The sequence below is a fragment of the Marmota monax genome, unplaced genomic scaffold (assembly GCF_021218885.2).
Source record: "Marmota monax isolate L192 unplaced genomic scaffold, Marmota_monax_Labrador192_F-V1.1 WCK01_AAM20220418_F8-fsc00232, whole genome shotgun sequence".
In the NCBI taxonomy this organism is placed as follows: Eukaryota; Metazoa; Chordata; class Mammalia; order Rodentia; family Sciuridae; genus Marmota; species Marmota monax.
In genome coordinates, this window is record NW_026695232.1 from 1,029,140 (window position 1) to 1,046,294 (window position 17,155).

Genomic DNA, 17,155 nt, shown 5'->3' on the forward strand with positions numbered 1-17,155 from the left:
CTCCTGCCTCAGCCTCCTGAGTTGTTAGAATTACAGGTGTGTGCCACCAAACCCAGTTCCAGGGTAGATTTATAAGCTATATTTTAACTTCTCTGAAACTTTAATCATCACTATCTGTACATCGAGCGCTTTATGAAGCTACTGTCATTCTTCATACTACAAACTACACAGCATGGCCCCTGAAGGTTTTGTAAAATGCACAGTAAACTTACAAAATAGGGACAGGCCCCTGGAACCGTTCTCTGTTAACAGCTAAGACTTTGCATTTTGCTACTGTGGGTAGGTGCACAATGGAAGGACCGTGAGCACAGGGATAATAAGAAGCTCTTTTCGGGTGTTGCTGAGCTCAGTGTTTGTTCCCTGACATCCCCCCATACTCTCAGCCCCACCCGCTGTCCTGAGGGACATCTTGGGCATCGGTGAGTCAACTCTCCTATCTTTATGGCATGGCTCTTATGTGCTAATGTTGTTGGCTTCCCCCTTTTTCAGACCACAGCCGGTCAGAACCCATTTTAACTTTGACCTTGCTATATATTTCACATGACTGACTGCAGTCTCATTTGAAAAGCTACATGGCCCTTGCACTAAAGATGAAAAATTCCATTAGCTCATCTCCGTTCTCCACAGCCTCTGTCAGTCAGCCTAATCATTCTTTTAGAATTGAACAAAAAGGAAAAAAAATAAGTATTTTCCTTGTTCCCATAAAGAGTGTTCATGTGTGTGAGAAGTAGGGAGGAAAGGTTGTATTTTAATGTATAGAATAGATCAGTGTTGTTTTTCTTGGGTGGTTTTTAACTCATATTTTTATCAAATTTACTTAATTATTATTAATGTCTCCTGCTTTCTTTATATATATATATATATATATATATATATATATATATATATATTTTTTTTTTTTTTTTTTTAATGACAATTGTTTTAGAGTGGTCTTAGGTTCACAGCAAAATCAAGCTGTGTGTACCCACCCCACACACCTACAGCCTCCCTCTTATCATTGTGTGCTTCTGAGTGATTGGTACCTTTGTTATGATTAGTAAACCCACATTGACACATCATGATCCCCAAAAGAATATAGTTTACATTGGGGTTCACACTGGGTATTGCACATTCTGTGGGTTTAGATAAATGTGTAATGATGTGTATAATGTAATACCAAGCTATTAAAAAATAGGAAAGGAAAGAGAGGTTAAAAAGGAGGAAATTTTTTTAATATGTATTTTTTAGTTGTAGGTGGACACAATACCTTTATTTTATTCTTATGTGTTGCTGAGGATTGAACCAGTGCCTCACTGTGCCAGGCGAGGGCTCTACCACCAAGCCCCAGCCCCAGCCCCAGCCCAAAGCAGGAAAGTGTAAATAAACAAAAATACAGTCATGCTACCACTTGGGCTCAGACATCCATGGTCATCCACAAGCTTTGCTGAGTGAACTTCCAGTGCTGGAGGTTGCCACAGAATCAAGGTCTAGGAGAAAACCCTTGGGTTTAGTCAGCAAGAAGCTGCCTTTCAAAGGCCAATTTTTCCAGATGAATTTCCACCCATCCCATTAGACACACAAACTTGGATTTCTCCATGCTGAAGTCAGACCACTACAATCCAAGTTTCTTTTTTTCCTCCTCTTGCCTTTTAATAGTGTTTTTGCCTGAGTACATCAGTATCAGTCACTACTGATGCTTCATAAAACTATAGATTTGTTGTTTTTTTTTTGTTTTTTTTTAAATTTTTTATTGTTGGCTGTTCAAAACATTACATAGTTCTTGATATATCATATTTCACAATTTGATTCAAGTGGGTTATGAGCTCCCATTTTTACCCCATATACAGATTGCAGAATCACATCAGTTACACATCCATTGATTTACATATTGCCATACTAGTGTCTGTTGTATTCTGCTGCCTTTCCTATCCTCTACTATCCCCCCTCCCCTCCCCTCCCCTCCCCTCCCCTCTTCTCTCTCTGCCCCCTCTACTGACATTCGTTTGTCCCCCTTATATTATTTTTCCCCTTCCCCTCACTTCCTCTTGTATGTACTTTTGTATAACTCTGAGGGTCTCCTTCCATTTCCATGCATTTTCCCTTCTCTCTCCCTTTCCCTCCCACCTCTCATCCCTGTTTAATGTTAATCTTCTTCTCATGCTCTTCGACCCTACTCTGTTCTTAGTTACTCTCCTTATATCAGAGAAGACATTTGGCATTTGTTTTTTAGGGATTGGCTAGCTTCACTTAGCATAATCTGCTCTAATGCCATCCATTTCCCTGTAAATTCTATGATTTTGTCATTTTTTAATGCAGAGTAATATTCCATTGTGTATAAATGCCACATTTTTTTTATCCATTCATCCATTGAAGGGCATCTAGGTTGGTTCCACAGTCTTGCTATTGTGAATTGTGCTGCTATGAACATCGATGTAGCAGTGTCCCTGTAGCATGCTCTTTTTAGGTCTTTAGGGAATAGACCGAGAAGGGGAATAGCTGGGTCAAATGGTGGCTCCATTCCCAGCTTTCCAAGAAATCTCCATACTGCTTTCCAAATTGGCTGCACCAATTTGCAGTCCCACCAGCAATGTACAAGTGTACCCTTTTCCCCACATCCTAGCCAGCACTTGTTGTTGTTTGACTTCATAATGGCTGCCAATCTAACTGGAGTGAGATGGTATCTTAGGGTGGTTTTGATTTGCATTTCTCTGACTGCTAGAGATGGTGAGCATTTTTTCATGTACTTGTTGATTGATTGTATGTCCTCCTCTGAGAAGTGTCTGTTCAGGTCCTTGACCCATTTGTTGATTGGGTTGTTTGTTCTCTTTTGTCTAATTTTTTGAGTTCTTTGTATACTCTGGATATTAGGGCTCTATCTGAAGTGTGAGGAGTAAAGATTTGTTCCCAGGATTTAGGCTCTCTATTTACCTCTCTTATTGTATCTTTTGCTGAGAAAAAACTTTTTAGTTTGAGTAAGTCCCATTTGTTGATTCTAGTTATTAACTTTTGTGCTATGGGTGTCCTATTGAGGAATTTGGAGCCCGACCCCACAGTATGTAGATCGTAGCCAACTTTTTCTTCTATCAGACGGCGCGTCTCTGAGTTGATATCAAGTTCCTTGATCCATTTTGAATTCACTTTTGTGCATGGCGAGAGAAAGGGATTCAGTTTCATTTTGTTGCATATGGATTTCCAGTTTTCCCAGCACCATTTGTTGAAGATGCTATCCTTCCTCCATTGCATGCTTTTAGCCCCTTTATCAAATATAAGGTAGTTGTAGTTTTGTGGATTGGTTTCTGTGTCCTCTATTCTGTACCATTGGTCCACCCGCCTGTTTTGGTACCAGTACCATGCTGTTTTTGTTACTATTGCTCTGTAGTATAGTTTGAAGTCTGGTATCGCTATACCGCCTGATTCACACTTCCTGCTTAGCATTGTTTTTGCTATTCTGGGTCTTTTATTTTTCCATATGAATTTCATGATTGCTTTCTCTATTTCTACAAGAAATGCCGTTGGGATTTTGATTGGCATTGCATTAAACCTATAGAGAACTTTTGGTAATATCGCCATTTTGATGATGTTAGTTCTGCCTATCCATGAACAGGGTATATTTTTCCATCTTCTAAGATCTTCTTCTATTTCTCTCTTTAGGGTTCTGTAGTTTTCATTGTATAAGTCTTTCACCTCTTTTGTTAGGTTGATTCCCAAGTATTTTATTTTTTTTGAAGATATTGTGAATGGAGTGGTTGTCCTCATTTCCATTTCAGAGGATTTGTCGCTGATATACAGGAATGCCTTTGATTTATGCGTGTTGATTTTATATCCTGCCACTTTGCTGAATTCATTTATTAGCTCTAATAGTTTCTTTGTAGACCCTTTTGGGTCTGCTAGGTATAGAATCATGTCATCTGCAAATAGTGATAATTTAAGTTCTTCTTTTCCTATTTTGATGCCTTTAATTTCTTTCGTCTGTCTAATTGCTCTGGCCAGTGTTTCGAGAACTATGTTGAACAGAAGTGGTGAGAGAGGGCATCCCTGTCTTGTTCCAGATTTTAGAGGGAATGCCTTCAATTTTTCTCCATTCAGAATGATGCTAGCCTGAGGCTTAGCATAGATTGCTTTTACAATATTGAGGTATGTTCCTGTTATCCCTAGTTTTTCTAGAGTTTTGAACATAAAGGGATGCTGTACTTTGTCGAATGCTTTTTCCGCATCTATCGAGATGATCATATGGTTCTTATTTTTAAGTCTATTGATGTGGTGAATAACATTTATTGATTTCCGTATATTGAACCAGCCTTGCATCCCAGGGATGAATCCTACTTGATCATGGTGCACAATTTTTTTGATATGTTTTTGTATCCGAGTGGCCAGAATTTTATTGAGGATTTTTGCATCTAGGTTCATTAGAGATATTGGTCTGTAGTTTTCTTTCTTTGAAGTGTCTTTGTCTGGTTTAGGTATCAGGGTGATGTTGGCCTCGTAGAATGAATTTGGAAGTTCTCCCTCTTTTTCTATTTCCCGAAGTAGCTTGAAAAGTATTGGTATTAGTTCCTCTTTAAAGGTTTTGTAAAACTCTGCTGTATACCCATCCGGTCCTGGGCTTTTCTTAGTTGGTAGTCTTTTGATGGTTTCTTCTATTTCCTCAATTGATATTGGTCTGTTTAGGTTGTCTATATCCTCCTGACTCAATCTGGGCAGATCATATGACTTAAGAAATTTATCTATGCCTTCACTATCTTCTAATTTATTGGAGTATAAGGATTCAAAATAATTTTTGATTATCTTCTGTATTTCTGAAGTGTCTGTTGTGATATTGCCTTTTTCATCCCGTATGTTAGTAATTTGAGTTCTCTCTCTTCTTCTCTTCGCTAGCATGGCTAAGGGTCTGTCGATTTTGTTTATTTTTTCAAAGAACCAACTTTTAGTTTTGTCAATTTTTTCAATTGTTTCTTTTGTTTCGATTTCATTAATTTCAGCTCTGATTTTAATTATTTCTTGCCTTCTACTTCTTTTGCTGTTGTTTTGCTCTTCTTTTTCTAGGATTTTGAGATGAAGTATGAGATCATTTATTTGTTGGTTTTTTCTTTTTTTAAGGAATGAACTCCAAGCAATGAATTTTCCTCTTAGAACTGCTTTCAATGTGTCCCATAGATTCCGATATGTTGTGTCTGTGTTTTCATTAATCTCTAAGAATTTTTTAATTTCCTCCTTGATGTCTTCTATAACCCATTGATCATTCAGTAACCTATTGTTCATTCTCCAAGTGATGTATTCTTTTTCCTTCCTTCTTTTATCGTTGATTTTCAGTTCCATTCCATTATGATCAGATAGGATGCATGGTATTATCTCTACTCCTTTATATTGTCTAAGAGTTTCCCTGTGACATAATATATGATCTATTTTTGAGAAGGATCCATGTGCTGCTGAGAAAAAAGTGTAACTGCTTGATGTTGGGTGGTATATTCTATATATGTCAATTAAGTCTAGGTTATTAATTGTGTTATTGAGTTCTATAGTTTCCTTATTCAACTTTTGTTTGGAAGATCTGTCCAGTGGTGATAGAGGTGTGTTGAAGTCTCCCATGATTATTGTATGGTGGTCTATTAGACTCTTGAACTTGAGAAGAGTTTGTTTGATGAACATAGCTGCACCATTGTTTGGGGCATATATATTTATGATTGTTATGTCTTGTTGGTGTATGGTTCCCTTGAGCAGTATGTAGTGTCCCTCTTTATCCCTTTTGATTAACTTTGGCTTGAAATCTATTTTATTTGATATGAGTATGGATACTCCTGCTTGTTTCCGAAGTCCATATGAGTGATATGATTTTTCCCAACCTTTCACCTTCAGCCTATGTATGTCTTTTCCTATCAAATGCGTCTCCTGTAGGCAGCATATTGTTGGGTCTTGTTTTGTGATCCATTCTACTAGCCTGTGTCTCTTGATTGGTGAGTTTAAGCCATTAACATTTAGGGTTATTATTGAGATATGGGTTGTTGTTCCAGCCATATTTGTTTATTTATGTTACTAAACATGGTTTGTTTTCCTCTTTGATTATTTTCCCCCCTTTAGTGTCCTACCTCCCACTGTTGGTTTTCATTGTTATTTTCCATTTCCTCTTCCTGTAATGTTTTGCCAAGGATGTTTTGAAGAGATGGTTTTCTAGCTGCAAATTCTTTTAACTTTTGTTTATCGTGGAAGGTTTTAATTTCATCTTCCATCCTGAAGCTTAATTTCGCTGGAAACACAATTCTTGGTTGGAACCCATTTTCTTTCAGTGTTTGAAATATGTTATTCCAGGATCTTCTAGCTTTCAGAGTCTGTGTTGAAAGATCAGCTGTTATCCTGATTGGCTTACCCCTAAATGTGATCTGCTTCCTTTCTCTTGTAGCTTTTAAAATTCTCTCCTTATTCTGTATGTTGGGCATCTTCATTATAATGTGTCTAGGTGTGGATCTCTTATGATTTTGCACATTTGGCGTCCTGTAGGCTTCTAGGATTTGGGGTTCTGTCTCATTCTTCAAGTCTGGGAAGTTTTCTCGTATTATTTCATTGAATAGATTGCTCATTCCTTTGGTTTGAAACTCTGTCCCTTCCTGTATCCCAATGACTCTTAAATTTGGTCTCTTGATGTTATCCCATATTTCTTGGATGTTCTGCTCATGGTTTCTTAACAGTCTTGCTGAGCTGTCTGTGTTCTTTTCAAGTTGAAATACTTTATCTTCATTGTCTGATGTTGTGTCTTCTAAGTGTTCTACTCTGCTGGTAGTATTCTCAATTGAGTTTTTAAGTTGGCTTATTGCTTCCTGCATTTCTAGGATTTCGGTTTGTTTGTTTTTTATAACCTCTATTTCCCTGTATAGTTGATCTTTTGCTTCTTGGATTTGTTTATGTAATTCATTGTTGACGTGATCTTTCATTGTCTGATTTTGCTGTCTGATGTCTTCCTTGAGACTCCAGATCATCTGAAGCATGTATATCCTGAATTCTTTATCTGACATTCCATCTGCTGCAGCTATTACCTCTTCTAACGTTGAGTTGACCTGCAATGCTTGTGGTCCTTTCTTTCCTTGTCTCTTCATACTGTTCGCGTTCCTTTCTACTTGGTGAAACTGTTGTGCTATTGAATTTTCCCCCTATATATTTATATTGGTCTTGTATAGTTGCAAAGTCTCCCTCGCAGGCGCGGGCGGCGGCTCTGCCCCTCCTCCAATTGGGGCAATGTGCCTACCACGCCGGCAGGCCGCTGGGCCTGCTCTGCCAGTCGGTAGCAGGTCCGCCGACCTTGCAGGCACGGGCGGCGGCTCTGTCCCTCTGCAGGCCTCTGGGGCTGTACTGCCAGTGGGTCGCAGGTCCGCCTACCTTGCAGGCGCGGGGGGGAGGGGGCGGCTCTGCCTCTCAGCAGGCTGCTGCTCCTCTTCTGCTGGTGGGTCGCAGGCCCGCCTACCTTGCAGGAGTGATTGGAAGCTCTGCCCCTCCGCGGGCCACTGGGCCTTTTCTGTCAGTGGTCACAGTTCCGCCTACCTGGCAGGCGCGGGGGGTGGGGGGCGGCTCTGCCCCTCAGCAGGCCGCTGGGCCTGCTCTGTGCGTGGTCACAGTTCCCTCTACCTTGCCGGTGCAGGGGGAGGGGGCGGCTCTGCCTCTCAGCAGGCCGCTGCTCCTCTTCTGCCGGTGGGTCGCAGGCCCGCCTACCTTGCAGGAGTGATTGGAAGCTCTGTCCCGCCGCAGGCCACTGGGCCTTTTCTGTCGGTGGTCACAGTTCCACCTACCTGGCAGGCGCGGGGGGTGGGGGGCGGCTCTGCCCCTCAGCAGGCCGCTGGGCCTGCTCTGTGCGTGGTCACAGTTCCCTCTACCTTGCTGGTGCAGGGGGAGGGAGCGGCTCTGCCTCTCAGCAGGCCGCTGCTCCTCTTCTGCCGGTGGGTCGCAGGCCCGCCTAACTTGCAGGAGTGATTGGAAGCTCTGTCCCGCCGCGGGCCACTGGGCCTTTTCTGTCGGTGGTCACAGTTCCCCTACCTGGCAGGCGCGGGGGGTGTGGGGTGGCTCTGCCCCTCAGCAGGCCGCTGGGCCTGCTCTGTGCATGGTCACAGTTCCCTCTACTTTGCCGGCGCAGGGGGAGGGGGCGGCTCAGCCTCTCAGCAGGCCGCTGCTCCTCTTCTGCCGGTGGGTCGCAGGCCCGCCTACCTTGCAGGAGTGATTGGAAGCTCTGTTCCGCCGCGGGCCCACTATAGGTTTTTTTAATCCTACAAATTTTAATTTCTTTTTTGTTCATTTTCTTTTTTCTGTTATTAGATACATACACTTTTAAAAAAATTTAGTTGTTGATGGACCTCTATTTTATTTATTTATTTTTTAGTATTTATTTTTTAGTTGTAGTTGAACATAATACCTTTATTTTATTTATTTATTTTTATGTGGTGCTGAGGATCAAACCCAGGGCCTCACACGTACTAGGCAAGTACTCTACCACTGAGCTACAACCCTAGCCCACAGATTTTAATTTCTTAGCAAGTAAATATCCATCTTCATAACCCACTGACACAAAAAGCTTCCATACTCTTTTCTTATACTTCTTATGAAAGTCAAAAATGTCCTGGAGGTCAAAAAGTGAGATGCCCACTGGCAGTTATGTTCAATTGTGACTGCACCATTTCTTGTCCTGACTACCCATTTTAAGGGAATTTCAAGCATCAGTTATATAAGAGGCTGACTGTGGTGGGTTTTTGTCCACAAGTACAGAAAGTTTTTGGTGGTAGTCTGTTGGACTCCCAGATAGTACCTTTGGTGGTTTGTGACGGGTGGTTGTGGTCTTTTGAGAGAGAGAGAGGGGGGGGGATATATATATATATATAAAATATGTATATAAAATATATATATAAAATATGTATATATATATATATAAAATATATATATATTTTTTTTTTTTTTGGTAATTTTTTGTTTATTTTTTGACTTGGTTTTGTTTTGTTTCAGCTAGTTGGTGTTCCTGTTTGGGATGTGTAGTGAGAGCAGTCAGAGTAGTGTAGTACTACCGGGATCCAGCTCCTGCTATAAGACCACCTTCATGGACCATTATCAGGTCCTGATGGACATCAGGCAGGGTGGCTTTGCCCAAATGAAACTAGTCCACCACCTCCTCACCAGGACAGAGGTGATGGTGAAAGTTCTGCCAAAGTTAGAGCAAAACATCCCATCCAAACTATATATGCTGATGGCCATGGAACGCCGAAGTGTGATCCAACTCTTTCAGATCATTGAGACCATTGAAAATATCCAGCTATGGCATACAGCTATGGCATACACCTCATCCTGGATGTTGATGGCATGCAGGAGGAGGCCAAGAGACCATTCAGGCAGATTGTGAGTGAGATTGAGAAGGGCATTGAGCACCTAGATCTGAATGCAGAGAACATGCTGGTGGGTGCCAGAGGCAACAGCAAACTCTTGAACTTCAGCCTGAGCACCAGATTCATGACGGGGCAGAAGCTGAACAAGTTCTGGGTCACTCTGTAATACCTTGCCGCTGAAGTCATCTAGAGGAAAAAAATATGGGGGCCCCCTGGTGGACATCTGGAGCCTGGGTGTCTTTTGTAGTTGATGGTACCAGCAATGTGCCCATTTATGTATGGAGCTACTGCTAAGCAGCTGAAGGAAGTAATCATGCATGTAAGGTGCACCATTCCCCAGCATATTTCCACAGGAGCATGGAGCCTTGTCAACAAATACTAACAGTGGACTCCATGCAGAGGCCCACTGTAGAGCAAATAACGGGGCACCCATGACTGAGCCAGGGTGAAGAATATTCACCCAGTCGTTCTAGTGAACCAATCTCCTAACACCCAGACTCTGCAATTGTAATAATCAGGTTTGACATGGATTATGACCCATAAAATACCTGAGTGTCCCTGGCAAATTGAAAATATGATGAGGTGATAGCTTCATACCTGATACTCCAGCACCAGATAACCCAGGGGGCAGGCTGCATGTTCCTGGTGAAGCCTGTGCATCAACAGGATTGGGCCTTGCCTGGGCCCCAGGGATCTTTCCTTCCAGTGTCTTCACAAAGAAGAGTGCCAGTCAGCCTGCCCTTCCATCTTCACCTTGCCTGTGAGCAGCAGCTGCCTAAGGAGGCCAAGAAGGCAGGGCAGAAGGGCAATGGGAAAGCCAGCATGCCTGCTTCCTATATGCAAAGACCTCCACTCGCAGCACAGCCTCCCCGGGGGACCCTGTGCGCCACATGCCTAACCCCTGGATGATCCTCAGTAGGTGGGTCATAGGGCAATCTTATAACAACAAGATCTGCACCTGCACTCAGCAACTGCCTTGTGGGCCAGCATTCAGGAAAAAAAAAAAATTCCAGTGTTCCAATGCAAGAAAGGCAGAAATGGGCTAGATTCAGGAACAGAGTGGGCTCCAATGAAAATGGAGAGCTGAGACAGACAAAACCAGCAGACAGCCAGAAGACCCTGTGCTCTGTGATCCTGACATCATGGCGTGGGCATCTGTGTGGACTAAACAGCTGCAGGAGTGTGGTGTGCAAACTGGCTCAGGCTTCTCTGCACAGGTTCTAGATAGGAGCACATCTGGATCCACTAGAAGTCTCCTCTGCCCCCACCTGGAAGAGGCATTAGAGACTTTTTTTTTAAGTTGTAGATGGATACAGTATCTTTATTTATTTATATGTGGTGCTGAAGATTGAACCTAGTGCCTCTCACATGTAGCTCAGTGCTCTACCACTGAGCTACAGCCTCAGCCCCATCAGAGACTTTCCCTAGGACACTTCCCCCGCCCTACTCTTCTCTGTCCTTTCTCCCATGCTTCTAGGACAGCAAAGATGCTTCTTTATAAATTTATGTTTCTTACAAATTGTATAATAAAATTGACATTTCAGAGATTTTTTTTTTAAGGCAGATTAAAGAGAGGAGAAAAGCTTCGGGGCAAAGGCAGGAGCCCAGCAGCTGTCCTCTGCAAGGCCTGGACCACTGTGCCTCCCCTCTCCTGTTCAGTTGAGATACTTGCCTTAAGCCAGTGTAGATGGGGACTGGCTCCTCTTGACCTGGTGTAGACAGAGATTCTTCCCTTGAGCTAGTATAGACTTGATTCACTTTGAGCTGGTTGCTTTGGCCAGAAGGAATCCCTCTCCTGGTGTTTAGGCCCTTTCTTGAGGTGTGTGGAGAGGGCAGGTGGCAGCTAGGCTGCTGTTGGCTCTTGCAGGCTGCTTCTAGCAGCACTCCTCTCCAAAGTTTGCCGTCTCCTGCGATATTGCACTGCCAGGGAGCCAGCAGCAACATCACAACCCAAATTTCTACTGAATGCAGCAAGTTTGAGTTAACTTCTTACAGTGCCTTTATGTCAAACAAGAAAAATCCACATAGATAGCTGAATATTTCAGTGTGGCCTCATCTTTTAGAACCATAAAGGATGAGCTCATCTTTAGCTTTTGTTATATGCATCTTCTGTTGTGATGCAAACCACAGGCTCCTTTAGTCAGTGAATTATAGCAACAATAAAAAACATGAGGCCAAGGTTTGAGGTAGATAATAATATACCTCACTATGAGTCACTGTCTTACTCCGAGAACCTCATCCATCAAGGAATGAGGAAGATTCTGTCTTCTTACAATTCTAGGGAAGGAATATCTGAACTGGAATGATTGTGGATCCCATTAACAAAAGCCCTAGAGAACCCAGAACGGCTAGTTCAGCCCTAAATGCTACATCCATTAGCAATGTGCAGTCATCTGAGAGCTGTCTCACACAGGCCAGGCACATCCTAAGAGCATGTGGTACTACTTTCAGAATATCTTCCTCATAAGGTCTGATTGATAATAAACCCACATCCCTTCAACTATCCTATTAAATGACCTAATTTTTTTTTCCATTGGAAGCAGAGCAATACCAAACTAACTGGTCAAAATGTTCTGTAATAAATTAATAGCTTTGGGGCTAAGTTGATGACTTGAGTTGATTATCTTGGTGATGTACATATAAATTATGTTTTCTAGAATAAGTAGAGGATAAGAAAGGCCTTTCTTATACAATTTGTTATTTATTCACCTTTTCTTTTTTTGGTGATGCTAGTAATCAAATACAGGGCCTCACACATGCTAGACAGGCCCTATACCACTGATCTACTTTGTATGCAAACCCTCTTCAGCTTAAATAACATAACAGAGCTTTTTTTTTAATATTTATTTTTTAGTTTTTTAAAAGTAGACACAATATCTCTATTTTTATTTTTTTTTTAAAGAGAGAGAGAGAGAGAGAATTTTAATATTTCTATTTTAGTTTTCGTTGGACACAACATCTTTGTATGTGGTACTGAAGATCGAACCCGGGCCGCATGCATGCCAGGCAAGCGCGCTACCGCTTGAGCCACATCCCCAGCCCTCTATTTTTATTTTTATTTGGTGCTGAGGATCAAACCCAGTGCCTCGCGTGCTAGGCGAACACTCTACCATTGAGCCACAACCCCAGCCCCACAACAAAGCTTTTTAAAGCACCAAGAGTAAATAATTGATGGTACTATTGACCCAAATTAAGTTTAACCTTCAAACTGTGTATGAAAAATATGGTATATCCTAAGTAAGCCAATATAAGAAGTTCAGTGTTTATGTATGTATAAATATTATACTAGTTGAAAATTCATTTAATTTTTTAAAAATATTTTTAGTTGTAGATGGACACAATACCTTTATTTTGTTTATTTAGTTTTTTTATGTGGTGCTGGGGATCGAACCCAGTGCCTCACACATGCCAGGCAAGTACTCTCCCACTGAGCCACAACCCCAGCCCTCGTTTAATTTTTAATAGTGTATTATGATTTTATAAATTGAAGATATTTTCAAAACTTGTCAATAATGAAGAGGCATTTTCTTTTTTTTTTTTTCTCTTTTATTTCTGTAAGTTAGGGTGTTCTTATTCCTTAGGAACAATAAAGTACTAGAGTTTGGCTTTGAATCTGATTGAACACCTTACAAAGTGAATAGGAAAATAATTTTTAGAACATCATTTAATATTACAGATCTGTGGTTTTGTTTTGCCCATGTCAATCAATCAAACATATTTACCGTATTCAGGAAATTTAACTCAATATGTAGATTCAGCTGTTTTGCTTTGGGGGAATATTAGTTATGACAAGCACAGAATAAGACATGCACATTTTTGGAGCAATTTTACAAAACATTTACCTTTGGTACTTTAAATTTTTTTCATAAAATGTCTACATTAGTTTGTGGTATTTTCCTCTCAATTTATTGGATACACTAATATGTTTTAATAAACATCAATAAAAATGGAATTCTTTCAAAATAGTTGTCTGTGCCGTGAATGCCCTTGCCCACCATGTGCTTCACAAGGACCTCAAGGACATTGTCAGTGACTTCAGAGGCTTCTACAGGCAGCTCACCAGTGACGGGCAGCTCAGATGGGTAAGAGACCTATTTTGTAAAAAGCTTTTATAAATAAGTTACTACGGTCTAAGATGTCCTTTGATTGCAGCAAATGTGAAAATAGTAATGGCTGTACAATTTCTAAGTAAAGCATTTCATTCAAATAAATTAGGGCTTGAGTCATTTAGATAATCAGTATTTTGAGGCAATCAGTTCCTTTCTGTAAGGCTTAAAGCTTTTTTTTGGCTCTTATCTACCTCATTTCCCACTCCCTAGATTGGAAACAGTGGTCTAGAGGATAAAGAGCTGAATGGGCAACCTTTCTTTGGAAGAGAGAATGTGAACAGTTCTGGTATTGTGGCAGAGGTTATTAAGAAGTAAAATAAGAACAAAGTTAAAAAAAAAAATAGGGTGTGGTGGTGCATGCCTGTAATCTAAGCCTCAGCAATTTAGCAAGGCACTAAGCAATTTAATGAAACCCTATCTCAAAATAAAAAATAAAAATGGGCTGGGCCTCAGCAACGGCGAGGCACTAAGCAACTCAGTGAGACCCTGTCTGTAAATAAAATGCAAAATAGGGCCAGGGATGTGGCTCAGTGGCTGAGTGCTTCCGAGTTCAATCCCCAGTACCAAAAAAAAAAAAAGAGAGAGAGAGAGAGAAATAAAGAAGACCATAGTACCTAGCCTGCTTATAGGCAGTATCTAGCATACTGTTGAAGCATGAAAAACTAAGTTTCTAGAGGAAGGTTTTTTTTTTTTTTCTCTTTTGACACTTCTTATTGGTACATTATAGTTGTGATGGAATTTGTTGTTTCATATTCATTCAGGCATATGATGTAACTATAATTTGGCCAATATCATTCCCCAGCAATTCCCACCTCTTTCCCTTTCTCCCACTCCCTGTTCCCTTTCCTCTACTCCTCTCCCTTCGATTTTTATGAGATCCCACCTCTCCCCCACACCTTTCTCTTCCTTTTTCCTCTCTAACTTCCACATAGAAGAGAAAACATACAACTCTTTGCCTTCTGAGTCTGGCTTTAGAGTAAGGATTTTTTTTTTTTTTTTACTTCCACTTTATTTTTTTTTAATTTTTATTGTTGGTTGTTCAAAACATTACATAGTTCTTGATATATCATATTTCACACTTTGATTCAAGTGGGTTATGAACTCCCATTTTTACCCCGTATACAGATTGCAGAATCACATCAGTTACACATCTATTGATTTACATATTGCCATACTAGTGTCTGTTGTATTCTGCTGCCTTTCCTATCCTCTACTATCCCCCCTCCCCTCCCCTCCCCTCCCCTCTTCTCTCACTACCCCCTCTACTGTAATTCATTTCTCCCCCTTGTATTTTTTTCCCTTTCCCCTCACTTCCTCTTGTATGTAATTTTGTATAACCCTGAGGGTCTCCTTCCATTTCCATGCAATTTCCCTTCTCTCTCCCTTTCCCTCCCACCTCTCATCCCTGTTTAATGTTAATCTTCTTCTCATGCTCTTCGTCCCTACTCTGTTCTTAGTTACTCTCCTTATTAGAGTAAGGATTTTTAATACAGTAAGATAAATCCAGTAATCTAGACTTTGCCCTTGTCTCCTGATGACTGGTTTGTCTTGTCCAAACTCTGCTAGTCTCCCATCCATGCACTGAGAAGGGCACAAGAGAATGCACTTTCCATATTGTCTTGGGTTTTATGTTTTACTTTCTGCAAAGCAAGTGTATCTTGCCTTGAAAGGTGTCATCTTGAAGAAGCTCCCACTGGCCAAATGTGGGACAACTGTAACATTAGAATAAATACGATAGCAATGTCATTTAAACTCACTGAGTGAAATAAGAATCTATGAATCTGTTCAGATAATAAGCAAAGGAAAACTTATCATTAGAGTATAAACTAATGAGTGTGAGATGAATGATAACATTAGAAAATCACCATATTTCAACCATCATAGCCACAGTTAATTGAAGCAAGAGTCACAAGTGTATGCTTAAATTTGGGGTCAATAGTAATCTTCTGATTTAGAAAAGGAAATTGGTATCTTCAGAGTAGAGAAACCAAATGAACACTATCTTACTCAAGTGGTGAAAATTAATAACCCTAATAATAAAACAAAATGACATAATTACTTACGCAACATTTGTGCCAAAAAAAGAATAAACTGAATCTAATCATGAAGTTACTACAGACTGACACATATTGTGGGGTACTTGATAATATCAAATGGCCTCTACTCTAAAATGTCAATATCATCAAAAGAAAAAAAAATTGTTCCAGACAAAAAGACATTAAAGAGCCATGACAACTGAATACAACACGTGGTCCAGGATTGGATATGGATCAAGGTAAAATAAGGTACTATTGGGAAAACTGGTGATATTTGATTATGGATTATGAATTATGATTATGGACTATCTTTTAAATACCAATAGCCCATCAATATTTTATTTCCTGAATATGACCCTTATGCTGTGGTTATGAAGAAGAATGTCCTTGTTTTTTTGGAACTATACACCAAAGTATTTAGGAGTAAAAGAACATGCTATCTGAAACCTTACTCTCAAATGGTTTAATAAAGAGAGACATGAAGAGACAAGTTTTTATACTTTCACGAATTTTCTGTTGGTTAAAAATTGTTTTCTGGGGCTGGGGTTGTGGCTCAGCAGTAGAGCACTCGCCTTGTGCATGTGAGGCCCTGGGTTCAATCCTCAGCACCACATAAAAATAAATAATAAAGGTATTGTGTCCAACTACAACTAAAAAATCAATATTAAAAAATTGTTTTCTATAAAGCATAACCTTTAAATGAATTTCCATTGCTGTCTTTTCATTCTTGAAATGTGGTCCCTGGCCAAAGGACCTAAATATCTTTTTCATGTCTAGGAAATGCTGCTATGTTTTCCTTCCCAGATTGGTCCAGAGAAAGGGGTGGTGCACCTGGCAACAGCAGCCATTCTGAACGCAGTGTGGGACCTGTGGGCGAAGCAGGAAGGAAAGGTAACTCATCTCAGAAGCACACATGTAGCTCTGTGGCACAGGAGGACTTGTGACTTTCTCTATAAGCAGTCTCAGAAGACCAAAGTCAAGTGCAACACAAGTGTCAAAAAGGAAATACTGGGATACTTGATTATTTTCTTTCCTGAGTAATATTGGCAGTAGTTAGGAAATTATAGGATTAGGTTATAAAGGGCCAAGAAAGATGGAAAGGGACAGCAAAGGGAACAGGTTAAGAGGCAGCAGGAGACACAGGCAGCATTAGAGGTGAGTGGGTGGCTGGGGGTCCGAAGCTCTGATAGTGGGAGTTTGCCACAAGCACATTCACTGTCAGGACAAAAATGAGTGCTTTACGAATGTGCTTTACATATCTTTTCTTTTTTTTCTTCAAGCCTCTGTGGAAGTTACTTGTGGATATGGTAAGTAGATTCTTTAATGTTGTAATCATTTCTAAATGAAATAAATTTTGTGGATTATTTGCCTTTTAATAATCAGTAAGTATGTTCAAAACTATAGATCTATAGTCTATAGATTACTGATGATAAAGCAAAAAACAGTAAAATATAATATTCCCTTTCTGATATGTGAAGTAGCAGCTCTGCTTATGTAGGTGGGGTGGTACGTCAGGAGGCAGGGAGTTAAGGTATTCCCCTGCTGGGGACATATAACACGGGATGCAAATCCTCTCCACCTCCACTGCCTGTGAGGACTGTGAGAAGAAGATTATAGAGCCTCTGCAAATGTCCCTGAGTTAAAGACCAAGTGAGAAGAGCACCTCCTAAACTCCTGAAAGCCA

At 40.6% G+C, this 17,155-nt stretch overlaps 1 protein-coding gene across 2 annotated transcripts in view; it reads left to right on the plus strand.

The window, feature by feature from the left end:
- Enosf1 (enolase superfamily member 1) overlaps positions 1-17,155 on the plus strand; it is a 40,705-nt gene that overhangs the window by 5,957 nt on the left and 17,593 nt on the right. The window contains exons 3-5 of one of the 2 annotated variants that reach the window (XM_046438506.2): positions 13,293-13,408; positions 16,249-16,362; positions 16,752-16,778. In XM_046438506.2, the coding sequence (XP_046294462.1) occupies positions 13,293-13,408; positions 16,249-16,362; positions 16,752-16,778 (257 nt within the window). The remainder of the gene's footprint in view (positions 1-13,292; positions 13,409-16,248; positions 16,363-16,751; positions 16,779-17,155) is intronic. The other variant, XM_046438507.2, reaches the window with a different exon arrangement.